This window comes from Mustela putorius, unplaced genomic scaffold (genome assembly GCF_011764305.1).
Source record: "Mustela putorius furo isolate JIRA1106 unplaced genomic scaffold, ASM1176430v1.1 tig00003858_pilon_pilon_pilon, whole genome shotgun sequence".
NCBI classification, from domain to species: domain Eukaryota; kingdom Metazoa; phylum Chordata; class Mammalia; order Carnivora; family Mustelidae; genus Mustela; species Mustela putorius.
In genome coordinates this window covers 6,244,572-6,260,872 of record NW_025422010.1, presented here as the reverse complement: position 1 = coordinate 6,260,872, position 16,301 = coordinate 6,244,572, and the positions used below count along the sequence as shown (strand labels likewise).

The window sequence follows — 16,301 nt, the reverse complement described above, 5'->3', positions numbered from 1 at the left end:
CATCACAAGAATTCTTTTTGGTTTATTGTACCTGCGTAAGAAGATGGTTATTAACTAAACCTACTATGGTAATCACTTCACAATATATGCACATCACACCATCAATGCTGCACACCTTAAACTGATACAGTGACTATGTCAATTACTTTTCTGTAAAACCAGGGGAAAAAAAGCAAATAAAGCGGGAGGGACAGTCAGGTAACAGCCAAAAGATGAAATGCATAGAGCAGGCTGGGGATTTGGGATTTAAAAAGACAGCAAGTTTTTATAACGTGCCATTAGCTAATTTGAAGGAGGTTAACGCCTCAGATCTTTATTTAAATCACTTGGGAGGCTGTGCAGAGTGGATTGGTACAAACAGGTGTCCTCAGGGCGCAGGAGAGTTTCCTGCTGTGTTCCCCATCTGTAAAGAAACTTGGAAGTAAGATTAACAGAACTTTGTGACCAACTGGATGCGGTGACTAAGCAGAGGGATTTTAAACAATTATCAGGTTTCTGACGGCCACCGAATTAATTAGAAAAGAGGAGGAAGGGGAGTTCGGGATGAGGGAGATAGCAGTCAACTTTGGGGCTTAAGAAATTTATGCCATTACCATTCATGGAACTGGATATATGGTTTATAGCTCAGAGCTACCACTGGGTGCAGGAATGGAGGATACAGAATATCCTGCGTATAATCAGCACAGAGGAATCAGATAAAGACCTGGGTAAAGATGAGATCATTCAAGGTAAGTATGTTAAAATCAAAGGTCCAAAGATAGAGTCCTTGGGAGCTCCAATATTCAAGAGTCGGAGAGAAGAGAAACCATCAGAGTGAAAAGACAACTTACTAATTAGGAGAAAATATTTATAAACCATGTACCTGATAAAAGGTCAGTCTCTAAAATATATATGAGGAACTCCTACAACTCAATGGCAGAAAAACTCATAAACCAGTTAAAAGGCAAAGAATAGAGAGTTATCCAAAGACATACAAGTGACCAACAGGTGTATCCAAAAATGCTCTCATCAGGGAAATGCACACATGTACACAGACACAAAGATGTTCCCTTAGACCTGTCATGGTGATATTATCAAAAAACAAACGCTGAAGAGGTGGAGAAACAAGAGCCCTTGTGCTCTGTTGGTGAAAATGCAAAATGATGCAGCCACTATGGAGTATGGAGGTTCCTTCAAAAATTAAAAATACATGATCCAGCAACCCCACTCCCAGGTATTTATCCCAAAGAATTAAAAGTCAGGATTTTGAAGAGCTCTTTTGAGAGCCATTAGCTCTTTCATGTTCACTACACCACTATTCACGGTAGTCAAGATGTGGAAGCAACCTAATCCACTGACGGATGAATGGGTAAAGAAAAGGTGATATAAACAGGTGACCCTTGAACAACACAGGTTTGAACTGTGTGGGTCCATTTATTTGCAGATTTTTTCCCAATAATATTAGACATAGTTTTTGGAGATTTGCAACAATTTGCAAAAAGGCACAGATGAACCATGGTGCCTTGCTGTATCATGTTAATGTTTCCATTACTGTATTATGAATATGACTGTACTGTATGCCACAAAAATTTTATAACGACTCATTCATTAATGTAATGCTAGGCTACCTGGAAGCTATTGTATTAATTACACAAGGCCACTGTGAGGCAACTATATTGATTATACTAGGCTACCATACAGCAATCGTATTGCTGCTTCTGTTATCAATGCATGAATTATTCCTATAAAGAAATTTGAATTTCTTTTCACATTACATTTTCATTTTTGATGTCTAGTGTTAGTAATATGTATCACATCTACAGTATTTTGTATTATGTAAGACAATACTGATACAGGTCCCCACAGATAATTCACCTTATAAACAGAGAACATAAACTTATGGTATCGACTGTATTTTCTCTTCCTTATGATTTTCTGAATAACATTTTCTTTAGCCAACTTTAGGAATGCAGTATAGAATATAGGTAACATACAAAATAGGTGTCAACTGTTTGTTATTGGTAAGCCTTCCAGTTAACAGGACGCTTTTACTAGTTAGGTTTTGGAGAAGTCAAAAGTTACACACAAACTTTTGACTGTGTGGGAGTCAGTGTTCCGAACCCCCATGTTCTTCAAGAGTCAACTGTATACATACAATGGAATACTATTCAGCCTTTAAAAAGGAAATTCTGTAATACACAGAAACATGGATAAACCTTGAGAGCATTAGGCTAGGTAAATCAAACTAGTCACAAAAAGCCAAATACTGGATGATGTGTCTAAAATAGTCCAGTTCATAGACTCAGAGGGGAATGGTGATTGCCAATGGCTGGGGGTAGGGGCCGGAGGAAATGGGAATTTATTCAACAAGCATAAAATTTCAGTTAAGCAAGATGACAAAAGTTCGAGAGATCTGCTATACAACACTGTAACTATAGTCAACAATAACGTATTATACACTTAAAAATTGGTTAAGAGGGCAGATCTCATGTTAAGGGTTCTTACCACAATACATCAACAGTCAGACAGAAAAACCGAGGCAACGAGAGCAGAGAAAGGTGTTACTGAGTTTAAGGAGAAAGCTTCAAAGGAGTTCATGTTGCTGTCAAGTCATATAAGGTAAAAACTGAAGAGTACACTCTACCTGGCTTCAGTACAAGCTCAGATGACTGTCCTGGGTCATTTCTGGAGTGACACAAGGGAGTCAGACACTAGTGGCATAAAGGGTAGATGGGAAATGGAAAACAGAAGTAGTTAGTTGAGTAGTATAAACAGGTGACCCTTGAACAACACAGGTTTGAACTGTGTGGGTCCATTTATTTGCAGATTTTTTCCCAATAATATTAGACATAGTTTTTGGAGATTTGCAACAATTTGCAAAAAGGCACAGTGCTTCAAGGGCTTTGCTGACACACAAAGAGGATTACCTTGCTGTGCTACTTGGTGGTATAATGAACTTTCCATCCATTCTCCATGAAAGACTTAGCAGGGATTAAGAGTTTGTTTATGCCTAAAATAAACCAAAAAATGCTGGAAGACAAGGCAAAGGGAACGTAAGGTGATTCATTACATTTTTGTAAGAGGAAAGAGAGGTATTCAATGGACAGTGTTATCAAATGTTCACAGCTGGCCAAACAAAAACAATTATGAGTTCGTTAGACTCTGAAGGGGATGCTCACATGACACAAAGGCTTCGTTGTCTTCTCCAGACAATAGCACCAGTAACCTGACAGCTGACTGGATATTTAGCCCGAACTCACCACTTGTTTGGGAAATGCGACAGTCAAGAAGCCAAAAGCCTCACCCAGGAGGGAACTTCTGGTCTCTTCTAACAGGAAATGTCTGAGAAAAGCAGAAAGTCCACCACAAGAACAGCACTGTGATTTTCACACTGCATGGAATTGCTGTACTTATTTGAAAACAATTTAATACCATTATCCCTATTCATACTTCTGTAAGGAACAAAAATTAATATTATAACTTTTCTTTTGTGCTTTTACCTAACCTATTTTGATAGGAAGACTATTTGAGAGGTACCTCAAAAAGATCTTGAGAAGCAAGGGACCGGCATTTTGAACCAATTTCAATGTAAATGTCAATTGCGAGTTAAAAACCTTTAAGAGAGTAAAACCCTTTAAGGAGACATTATCTGAAGCAGAGCTGTCCTAAGATAATGCACACAAACCAACATAGTCTATTTAATAAAAATATTTAATGCTGCCAAAAAGTATAAAAATACAGTAGGAATGGCAGTACAATACAAAGTAGTCTTCCTAATTTATTTCTTTTACATCTTTCTACATTTCATACACATATTAAAAAACTTAACAATACATCAAATTAGAGGGTTCTGCAAAGTCTTCTGCTGGTGCTGCTCTTCGTTCCCTGGATGTAAAGTTTACTTTGTAAACAGACAAATGTGAGGCAATCTACAGGTTTATCAAGCCTCACTTTAGTCTCCGGAGTGGACTTCAGGTCTTGCTTTGCACATCAATGGTTCAAAATTTATAGCTGCAGAATATTCTCAAGTCATGAACATTTAGGTGTCTGTCAATCTTGGCCTAAAACATAAAATAAGAAGTCATCTATTCAATTCATATTTACCAAACACACAGACATACACAGATACACACAAACATAAAAGGACTAACAATGAACTAAAAAGGCAACTAAAAAAACATTCCAACATGTCACATTCAACCACACTAAGTGCTTCACTGTGATCTTGGTAAAATCTGCTTCTGTGCTCAATTTTCAAACAGAATCGGTGGTGCGAGGCAGACTCATGTTAAAGCACCATAACTCATATGGCTTTTTTCAAGAATTACTAACTATGAGTTTCTCAGGTCATCCTGTATCACTTAAGAAATGACCTCCATGGGAGATACCGACAGACAGACAGGTTTTAAAAAAATGTACCCACAACAGTTTTGCAAGATTATATGGTATGTGCTAGACTTACCAATACTTTGGAATTCAATGCAAAAGTCTAATCCAATTTGGACCTCCACTGTATCATACTGCTAATATTAGGAATGTAACGTTCGAACAGAAAGTTGGCTTAAGTCTTTAAAAGTCATGGACTGTTAGCAGCATGCATTTTGTGTCCTGAAGGATAATACTAATGATTATAGCAATACAGAACCAAAGTGACATGATTTAAGTTATCAATATAAAGAAACACAGACATAAAATAACTGACAGATTTATTGTATCTGAATGTCAAAAAGTAAAGATTAACAAGAACTTAAGCAACAGACAGATGAAAGAGCTATTTTAAGGTCAGTTTTTGAATGTGTTTCATAATATTTGCAATAACTGAATTTTTGAGATGGTATTTCCTTCCCGACTTCACTCACTATGATCAAAAAAACCCAAATCTAAATACTTGTCATTACTGTCTCCACATATATAAATAGGAATATAAACCACGTCCACACATTTCCCCAAAACATTTAGTCAAAAATCCTCAAAATATTGTCAGTTGGGCTTCTCCCTGACTACGGACTCCTCCTACTGAAGAACACCAAGCCCCCGGTGTTCTGAATAGCCCTATTATTTTATCGTCCAGCAGGGACACAGAAATGTCAAGTCATCAAGAAAACATTCTCATTGGATGTCTGGAAGTCACAAAACCTTCTACCGGTGCTTACTGCAGGGTCCTACTGAACCCTGTACCTTAGTGGTTGGAAGTAAGGAAAGGTGCTTCTTACTGACTGCTGCAAAATATATCATGATTTCCCACACATTCAGGAAATCTGCTCATCAGAACAAAGTAGCTCAATCCAATCGTGCTAGGTGAAACGAAATAATGGTTTGGTTTACAGAATATCCTGATGTCCAGTATTTCTCTGATTCAGTGGCAGTTCAAACAGTTTTCACAAATTTTTTTGGAAGTAAAAACTTAGATTTGTTTCACTTAAAAAATAAAAAAAGCGTTACTTTGGATTTTAACAGGTAAAACTGGTTGTCTCATTTTTTCCATTTAAGTATTTGAATATTCCATAAAAAACAGAGTATGTGTCATAATGGAAGCAGCATGAGGTTTGGAGTTACTGGAATTCTACAGACAGGAGTCTGAATTTCAGCTCTCCATGTACTAGCTGTGCAATCAGGGGCAAGTTACTTATTCTCTGACTCGGCCTTCTTACCTTAAAATAGGGTAATGTATCTAGAAGAGGTGTTAAGAAGATTACATTCAGATTATGTATTTAAGTTGTCAGAAATACATGTTTCCAACATACACTGTTGTTTTCCCCGGCACAGTGCTAGAGATTCACTTACTCAGGATAAACTACTGTGCATCACAACAGCTAAAAGAAACTGACAGCGTTTTAAAAAATTCACTTTTTTTTAGTTTGAGAATATTATTTGGGGGGGGGAGATAAGAAAATACAATAAAATCATGGGGGGTGTTAACTGTTTTTAAAGAATGTATTTATTTGCAAGACTAAAGACAAATGGGATTTACACTTGGAAGAAGTATGTTCACTTGAATCATTTGTTCAACACGTCAAAATAAAATGGATTCAAAGAAATTAAGTGGAATAAAGAGCCATGATTGCCGCTCTCTGGAGAAGCATCCTGCACATACTGCCCACTGCCCTTATCCTGGAACAGGGCCAGCTTTACAGACAGAACGATCTTCCCAAGTCAGCTCTACACCTGAAATAATAGAAAGTCAAACTGCACCCAGAGTAGTCCTTGCCACCGATACTCACATTGTTGTTTTTTTTTTTTTTACTGAAAAGAATCATAAAACCTTCTGTAAAATGAGCAAGGCACTGCCTTATAGACAAAACAAACATCTAGCTTCCCTCTCCTGAATCTACCAAACTCACAGTAACTTGTTTTTTTATGGTAGTATTTGAAATACTAACACCACCATGTCTACAAAATCTGTTAATTAGAACAACAATAAAGAACTGAGGCTTATATTTAAGAAATGGTCTCCATATAAATTCCCATGCAATTCTCCTTACAGCTCCCCAAAATACACTATGTAATGAAATACCATACAGTACTGGACTCATAAGCAAGGTCGCCACTATATCCTATAATTTCCATAGTCCACTGTACATTATAAAACCAAAACAGAAAGAGTTCCAAAGACTGAACTTTTCATTCTCCCAGTGGACTTCACAGAGATCATCAGAGCTCTTGAAGAACTCTTGTCAGGTTGTCACTGATAAAGACAAAGCCTTTCAACCCAAGTAAAAGCTTCTTGTCTGATGCACCACTTCCATTCAGCAATGCTCTGTAATGGAATAAATGACAGTGAGGAAAAGAATTCTCCCCAAAGAAGTTTCCAGAATTTAGTAGCCAAAGGAGATAACTACTTCTCTGAAGAGTGTTGAGGAAAAGCACCTGTGCAGAACTGGCTGTTCTTGGAGGAATCTGAATGGGGTAAATATCGAGAAAATTCCTGCTGGTAAGGGAAAAATGAGATGTCCAAACTCATACCATCTTCCCAGAAGTCTGTTCTTTCCAACACTACCAAGAAAGTGAGTAGCTTAAAAATTCCTAAATTCAAAGCTTAAACAGTCAAATCTGGGTGAACCACGAAATGGCTATATTATGGCGAGTACGTGGAATATAGCTTAAAGTATGCACAATCTGGACTGGGGATTCCCGGGTAGAGCAGGTGTTACGCAGCTTACACAACCTGAGTTTCTTCCCATGAAGGTGTGTCGTCACTTATACGTAACATATCCCATGGAATGGAGAGAGAGCTGGAAGTTCTAAAATAGTCATTTGCTCTTGTAGAGGCTAGTGGTGATACTGTCCTATAAATACTGGTTTGAAAATGAGTGTAAGAAGAAATGGAATCAAAATCCAAACAAATGAACTAGGGAAAAAGATGAAAGGGACAGGTCAACTCCAGAATAAATCAGCCAGGGAATGAGCAAGACCTGCATATGAAGTCAGGAGAACTTAGTACTGTCATGTGGAAGAATATTACCTTCATAATTTTATTTGTAAGATTCTGTGCCCCGAGCCTCTGAATAAGTCAAGGCCAAATTAAAGGTTTCTTAAAGTAAGAGAGACTTAATTAGCTCCTGATGTAGAAATAGGAACTGTCAGAACAAATGCATTTAGTTTCAGACCAGGATCACTGCACCAAGTCGAACCTCAGCTTCCCCGACCCTGGGCAGCAGCAGATTCCAAGAGTCACACCCTTGCTCCTTAATACCCACCCTGCTAAAAAACCCACATGGACTGCTGGACAAAAAATAAATCCGTGTTTATAGCAGGTGTGCTTCCTAGACTTCTGCCTGAACTCAGGAAGAAGCGGATGATACACATGGCATTCGGCTTATGTCAGACTATATTAAAACCTCTGTTAAGTTTTGTGTCTAAAGGAAAAAATTAAGGCAGACTAGATTTTAAAATCTGCGCAATAACCAGGCAGGCAGTTCAGAGATGTAGGTACTTGTTGAAATAGAGTACACAAAGGTTAATGACAATTTCTAATTTAATCAGGTTCTGGCCTGTGGCTATTTACATAGAATCTAGTCAGAGGTATTTTTCTAAGAGGGAAATGGCTTGCAGAGTGTAAGTCTTTCTTTGAGAATAATCTAATTCTACAATAGACCACATATAGGAGACTTTTCAATGACAGAAGCATAAAACAGTATAGAAATGTCCAGCCTCAGGCTCCTTATGGCTTAAGAATAACAACACCTACCTCAAAAGCTTGTGGTACGGTTTAAACAGGATAATCTATGAAAGTGCTCATTAACACAGGGCCTGGCGCATAGTAAATGATCAATAAATGGTTAACAACCACTGTGAATTGACACTGAAAGCAAAGGACTTGATATAAGAAGTAGAGGACTGCTCCATATCATAAACTACTTTTCAAACCAATACATGTTTTTTTGATTCATACCATAATTCTAGTTTATTTAAAATAAGGGGACAAGCAGAAGTATACATAAAATTAAGAATTACAGTTCCTTCTTACAACGTACCTGTAAAGCAGAGCTATTTAGGAAATTAAAAAATCACTTTATTTCCTTTCTCTTGTTCATTTCTTGGTAGAAATATTAATACAGTCAGTATTCATTTGAAGATAGAATAGGAAAAGGACAAAGCACAGATATAAAATACGCCTAAACATGAGGAATGATCTTTATATTATTCTAAAGTTCTCTATACATTTTTTTCACATTACTTTTTTTTAGCCACGTAAGAATTCAAGAAAAGGTATTATTTTTATTTTATATATGGATAAGCTGAACAATGGAGCATTGTATTCATACATGTTGTATATATGCAAGCACAGACAAAAACTGCTAACAGACCAGCATAAGATACTTAGCTAACCTCAGAGACAAGTGTACAACTAGCTGGTATAGCCAGAGAAGATGGCATTAAATCAAAGATTGCTGTCGGTTTATCAGGAGACGGATGTGAACACGAATACACTATTTATTAATATAAATACCCTTTCTTAAAAATAATAAAGCCTCTGGCTTTTTAAAAAAATCTGTTCTTCCTTAACCTATTCAAAAAATAATACTGCCTCATTAAAATCAAACTACACAAGTGACTTTTAAAATCTATTATATTTAGAAAACATAAGGAAGACCTAAGCATACACAAATTATGTAAAATGTAGAATCTATCGTGGATTGCTCACTTTGTCCTCTGGCTGTTACCTGAGAAGGCAGGAGCCCTTGTCTGTGGCCTTCCTCGTTTAATAAAGGGTCAGGATGATGACACCACACCACATTGCCATATATTTTTAATAATTAGTATATGGAACCCACCAAAAATATTATTAGTGTTAAAAACTTAACATTATCCTTCAGGATCTGTTTGAAAGGTTGAAAGAGGTGTAACACTTGCAGAAGTTTATCAACAAATGTTTACTTCATTGAATATGACTGTTCGAATATATTACAACAAACACCACTTGAAGGACAGAAAGCAGACAAAAAGCAAAGCTAAAATCCTAAATCCAGTGAAGCACATTTACCTTGCAAAGGGACAATGTGCATCACTAACCAGCATTTGTTTCCTGTAAGAAGTCTTTACCTTTTTATTTAAGATAAGGCTATCCTCAATTGGAAATTTAGTATGATTTACCCATATTTGACTTGCAGACTAATATACTGTACTTTAGCAAATATAAACCAAGGCAAATTAGAAAGGTTTGAAACCAATAATGACGGGTCCTGGTACCTGAACACAGGTTTAATGCAGACAGACACTGGGGGGGAAAAAAAAGTCCCTCTTACCTCCTCTCCATTTAAAGGTTACAGGACAGAGTAATACTGAATTAGGACACAGGCACAAGTTATGCAAATCTGATTTAATATGTAGTACCACCTACATCCTGCTTTCAGGCTTTCAGCATAATTTAACACATTCAAGAAGGCTACTCAAATCAATTCAAAAAACCTATCTATACAAATGGTTTTCAAACTGTTTTTAAAATTGTAACTGTACCTTTAAAATGATTATACCTCACACAGAGATCATACGTAGTATATAAAATAGATCAAGCAGAGACGGGCTGGTTGAAAGGAAAGGCTGGTAGCTTGGAGTCCTTCCAACCACCTCTCAGAGACCTCTCAGAAATCCAATGAGCATAGCTTGAAAACCACTGAAATAATGTGATTTTATTATATCAGCAATTAAATTTATAACAACTATTTAAAGTTTAAGTTAAATAAGTCAAACACTGAATGGAATGTTGGGATCTGAAGAAGGCTAGCACTCAAATGAGCAGTTAAGTTCATCAAACAATATGTTTTAAATTAAAATACCCATTAAGAAGTTAAAGGGACAAGGTCAGGTTTGTACATCAACATACTATTTATTGAAGTAGAAAGAACTTGAAAAATTTTACTTCAAAACTTCAGTCTAGTAAACTGAAATCACGGATAATAAAATGCTGCTCCTTATTTTTATTTCCTAAGTCAAGATTTGCCCCAATTATAAATTAGGGTAATTACATTGAAATTTTCATGAAAATTAAACAGTATTCATCATGGGCTTTACAGAAACCAATTTCTTTACAAAGTTTTGACCAAATGTTACCTGACTATGCCATTAGGAGAATTTTCCTTCAAAGATATTTTTAGGAAAAATGTTTGTTTGTTTGTTTCTCTTTTTAAAATTGGGGAAACTGTAAAACATCAAAGAAATGCAAATATATAGTAAAAATTGCTTATTCAGAGTTAGTTCTAACTGCTCGTATCAAACTTCTCTTTAGGAAAATGTATTCAGTACAATTGAATCAACACACAATTTATTTTTTCATGGTAACAGATTTTTCAAATTGAGTTTTTAAAAAGTACATTTAACTACAAAAGTAAGATTAAATACTTATAAAATATATTTACCCTGAAATGGTTAAGAATATAAAATGTCGATGCCCATGTCAACAGTACATTATACATTACACGCATTATTTCAAGGTCATCTTCTTTCCAGTAATAATGTAGATAAAACCACAATATTTATTGCTTGTATCAAGTGCAGGTTAAAATCCAGAGAGCCTCCAAAAACAAATCCTTGTGGTAAAGGATTTCTCGGTCTGGTCAGGTGAAATAGTACGCTTAACGTGTATGAATACAGTTGCAAAATGTACCAGTTTTCAACAAGCATTCAAGTCTTTATTTCAGATAGCCGTTTACAGTTTGGGGACAATGCCCTGAGATGTTGGGCTGGGGACTGAAAAGATCTCTTGTCTGGTTGGTGTCTATTCTTACCGCACTGTTTCTGGGGTGCGAGGAGCTTGCTAACAGACAGACCCTTGTGACTAACGCAACACTGTCAGCTACTAGCGCAGCAGCTCGCTAGGCAGAACAGCTTGTTTATAGGACATTCTGCTGAAACAACAGTGTCCAGCCAACAAAAGCACCCACCAAAATGAATGACACAAACCCCATCTTAGTGAGAATAGGTTGCCAATATAACCACCTTTTCCTTTTTCGTTCAGTCTCATTTAGCCTCTGTTTCATCTGCTGCACCTTCTGGGCCGTGTTAGCTTTTCTGTCTTCTCGAATTCGTTTCCGTAGAACACTAGGAAAAAATTAAAACAAATAAAAGTGCATGGCAGGACTTATTATTCTAATACAGAGGAACGAAGCCCAAACACCCACCTCCTCCCCAAGCCCCACATTTTTAAATGCATTTAAATACTGGAATAAAAAAAGAGGGGAGATTTTCAATATTCTAAGTGGTCCAGAGATGTACTCTGATCATCCAGCAACAACTTCTGGTACAACATTCTATTAATAAATACATTCAGCAGGACTTGAAAACAAGCATGGTGGATTCTTTGTTGAGATGGGAGCTGGTGGTTGTCAGCTTGCTTCCTTGCTAACCGGCTGGAAGAGGTGAGGATCAGGAATCCCTGAGAGCCAAGCCTCTTTTGTGTTTACACATGATTTGTCACAAAGGCCACTGGTAAAAGCTATCTACTTAATACTTCTGTCAAGATTCTACTGTGGAACGCCTATTGCTCTGTTTGTCCACACTTATTTCTGGCTTCCATTTTCCTATTCAATACAGAATGTTTGTTCTAATGGAAGCTCACCGACTCCCAAGACACAGGGTCCTAGGGCACGGTAAAGAAGAATGACCAATGACAACATGTATATTACTATTTCCTCCCTTTAAAAAAATTTCACAAAACCCCACCTACTCTTCTCACTTACTGCCTACAGTATAGCAAAAACCTAACTTCTGCCTCTGATTTAAACATTATCACCAGAGCAATTTTTCTCAAGTACAGCTCTCTGGTTTTGTAGCTTGATTAAAAATCTTGAATGCCTTTTCAGGATACCACATTAAGAGCCAACTTTCCTTCCAGCCAGAATGTTTCACCTGAATCTAGTAATGAGAAGCAATCAGAGGAATCCAGATTGTGGCGTGTTCTAAAAGGCAACTGGTACAGCAGCTGCAAAAATGTCAAGGTCAAAGTAAGGAAAAATAAGAACGTTGTGAACTATCTCAGATTAATGGAGACTAAAGAATCACATCAACCAAATACAATGCATTATCCTTGACTAGATCTTGGATTATTTCTTTAAGTAGCTAAAGACATTGGGATCATGAAAATATTCTGAAATTAGATTATGGTGATAGGTTCGTAACTCTGTAAATATAGTAAGTCCACTGATGCGTATGCTTTAAATGAGTGAACTTTATAGTACATAAATTATATCTCGAGTAAAGTCATTTTTTTATAAAGTTTTTAAAATTTATTTACTTGACAGACAGAGATCACAAGTAGGCAGAGAGGCAGGCAGAGAGAGAGGAGGAAGTAGGCTCCCCGCTGAGCAGAGAGCCCCATGCGGGACTGGATTCCAAGACCCTGAGATCATGACCTGAGCTGAAGGCAGAGACTTTAACCCACTGAGCCACCTAGGCACCTCTAAAGTCATTTTTTAAAAAAGCTATAAGGTAGATTTCTTACACAACCAAAGAAATTTGAATACAGACTATATCTTAGGTAATTTTATCTATGTTCAAGTTCTTTTACTGGAACCTTCAGACACTGCTGGTGGAAATGTACAATGATGCAGCCGCTATGTAAAACTGGCAGGTCCTCAAAATGTGAAATGTAGTGTTCCCTTAACTCCCAGGAACTGCGCTCATAGGTACATACTCAAGAGAACTGAAAACACAAGTTCACACAAAAACAATCCAGAGTTCTCCTGCTGTGTACAACTTCGTTCTTGCCCAAACGATTTTTTGCTTTTCTCCAAATCTGATCCCCTCAACTAGAAATCTCTCTGGTCCTCTCACTTCACTTCTGTTCTTCAATTTCTCCCTCTACTCAACCCGTGGAGCCCCTCTATTCTTATCTTACAGCATTTAATTTACAGTAAATAATTTATGTTGCTAATCTGGGTTCTTATTTTACCCTCTAAATATATCTGCAACTCAGGGACTGTGATTTCCAACATCTTCTTCACTTTACCTATCATATACCAGGTGTCTTTGGCTGTCTGAACTCTCTTGAATATTTGCTAAAAAATTATTACTCAGAATTCACTCTTTGAAATTAAAATTCACTACTAGCAAATACATGTGTACCCATCAGTGAAAAAAATTTAAACTGTATTCAAGTGCAGGCAAAGCGTATATAAAATATGTAAAAGAATACAGAGCTCCCATCCAAGGGGATTTGCTTGTATTTCCTTATATGTGCTTCTTTCTGTCAGGAGCCTGAGGCCACCAAACCACCATGTTCCAATTTACATGGAATCTTTAACAGATTATTTCATTTAAAATTTTCATTGCAATATAGAAGATAATTACAATTTTTATTCCGTGTTGATATTTTACCATGTAAACCCAGTGAGTTCACTGAGTGTTATATGATTTTACATAATTAGTGCTTTACATGTTATACAGCAGTTGATTTTTTGAGGATTTTTATATTTAGAGAAATGGGTTATGGTTTTGTTTGGACTGAGAACACAGTTTTTCCCATTTGAAATCATTAATGGAATAGAGGCTCCTGCTTTCCAAAACTGGACTGTACATAGGTTTTCGGATGGAAAGAAAACAAGTACCAAAAGATGCCATCACTCAGTTTAAGAAAGCAATTCCAAAGAAGTAAAAACTGGTCTCAATTTGTGATACAATAAAATCGTTATTTACCTAGTTGGGTCCAAGGAAATTACCTCTATGTAATAACCTGCCCAGGATTTCCTACAGTCATAGAATTCTAAACCCACAAATTGGCTGGGGAGGACTTCTGGGGACTCCTGCCTATGGAAGACCACGTGGAATTCCTCACAGCAGGCTGAGGCTGACCCATGTTTGAACAGACATGCTTCACACTCTGCAAGCACACAGAAGGTTCCAAATAACCTGAGTTCTCATTTATCCAAACTGTTCTCCACTCAGTGATCTGGGTTTATGGATTGCACTGTAATTGAGAACACTGGCTTTTAAACTTTGATGGTAAACCTTAACAGCTAGAAATATCTTACCATCACAACAAAGTAACCGCACACACAGACACATTTATACATATACACAATATATATGTCAATACGTAGAATTCACATATTATGTCTACATATATAAAACATTAAAATAGTTACTATTGGTGATACTTTGATCTGTTTTATTCTCTAATTTAAATGCTAATTTCTATTTTAGTGTATTCTGTTATTTTAAAAATGCTTTTTTCGTAACTCACTAAACTGATTTTGTGACCATGGGAATGTGACCTTCAATATGAAAAAACTGACTTGAAGGATATTTAATAATGAAAGAAAATAAAATATTGTGTCCTACTCCCTTGAAACTGAAATTCTTTCAGTAAGATTTCAATTTATTAGCTTCCCTAATGCAAAGCTATACATCAGTATTAAAATTTATTAGGACTGAACAATACAGTATTTCACAGCAATCTTTATGCTCTTTCTACGACCTACTCCCTCAATTAGTTCTTTCTGCTTACAATCCCTAGTTTCCTACAGGGACTGTTTCTGCTTTCAAGCATGATCGGTCTCTTCTCTCCTGGGGGCAGACAGCAAACAATACACACACATACCACCTTCTCACCCTCAGGATACCCCTCTGCAATCACTATTTAACACCTGAGTGGTTTTCTTGATCTCCTCAAAACTGTGAAATTGGACAATCCGTGGTTTACCTTGTTGCGTCTGTGTCCTTAAAGATTAAAACTCAACACCTCTGAAATACTAAGAACACCAATTCAATCATCAAGCCTACTTTCCATTTAATTCTGCCCATTACCAAAACAAAACAACAACAACATTAGGCACCTGAGAATCTTATTGCTGAAAAAGATATGGTAATTTAAAACATGATTTCTTGATTTCAAAGCATTATACTTAAGGTGAAAGAAGGAATAAGCAGTTAATGGTTTAACTTGTAGTCTAAAACCACTAGAGCCATAAATAAGGAGTAACACTGCTAAGTCATAATAAACTCTTCAGTGTAATACAGAATAACATATACACTATGTATTTATTGTAATGTTACCTTTCATAAGATTTCAAGTAATTTTTTAAAAGAGATTTTATTTATTTATTTGTCAGAGAGAGAAAGTGAGAGAGAGGGTGGGGGAAGAGCACACAAGCAGGGGGAGCAGCAGGCAGAGGGAGCGTGATGCAGGGGTGTCCATCATGTTCTCAGCCTAATGGACTGAGCCACCGGGGCAATTTTTTTTTTTAATAATTTTTTATTTTTTATAAACATATATTTTTATCCCCAGGGGTACAGGTCTGTGAATCACCAGGTTTACACACTTCACAGCACTCACCAAAGCACATACCCTCCCCAATGTCCATAATCCCACCCCTTCTCCCAAACCCCCTCCCCCCAGCAACCCTCAGTTTGTTCTGTGAGATTAAGAGTCACTTATGGTTTGTCTCCCTCCCAATCCCATCTTCTTTCATTTATTCTTCTCGTACCCACTTAAGCCCCCATGTTGCATCACCACTTCCTCATATCAGGGAGATCATATGATAGTTGTCTTTCTCCGCTTGACTTATTTCGCTAAGCATGATACGCTCTAGTTCCATCCATGTTGTCGCAAATGGCAAGATTTCATTTCTTTTGATGGCTGCATAGTATTCCATTGTGTATATATACCACATCTTCTTGATCCATTCATCTGTTGATGGACATCTAGGTTCTTTCCATAGTTTGGCTATTGTGGACATTGCTGCTATAAACATTCGAGTACACGTGCCCCTTTGGATCACTACGTTTGTATCTTTAGGGTAAATACCAAATAGTGCAATTGCTGGGTCATAGGGCAGTTCTATTTTCAACATTTTGAGGAACCTCCATGCTGTTTTCCAGAGAGGTTG

General features: G+C 36.9%; 1 protein-coding gene across 5 annotated transcripts in view; it reads right to left on the bottom strand.

Annotated features, from left to right (window-relative positions):
• Window positions 1–3,672: 3,672 nt before the first annotated feature.
• Window positions 3,673–16,301, bottom strand: part of PTPN2 (protein tyrosine phosphatase non-receptor type 2) — an 86,809-nt gene continuing 74,180 nt past the window's right edge. For 4 of the 5 annotated variants that reach the window (XM_004742672.3, XM_004742673.3, XM_004742670.3 and 1 more), the window contains one exon: window positions 11,081–11,517. In XM_004742672.3, coding sequence (XP_004742729.1) covers window positions 11,310–11,517 — 208 coding nt within the window. In that variant the 3' untranslated portion in view covers window positions 11,081–11,309. Of the gene's footprint in view, window positions 4,041–11,080; window positions 11,518–16,301 lie in introns of those variants that run through there. The other variant, XM_004742671.3, reaches the window with a different exon arrangement.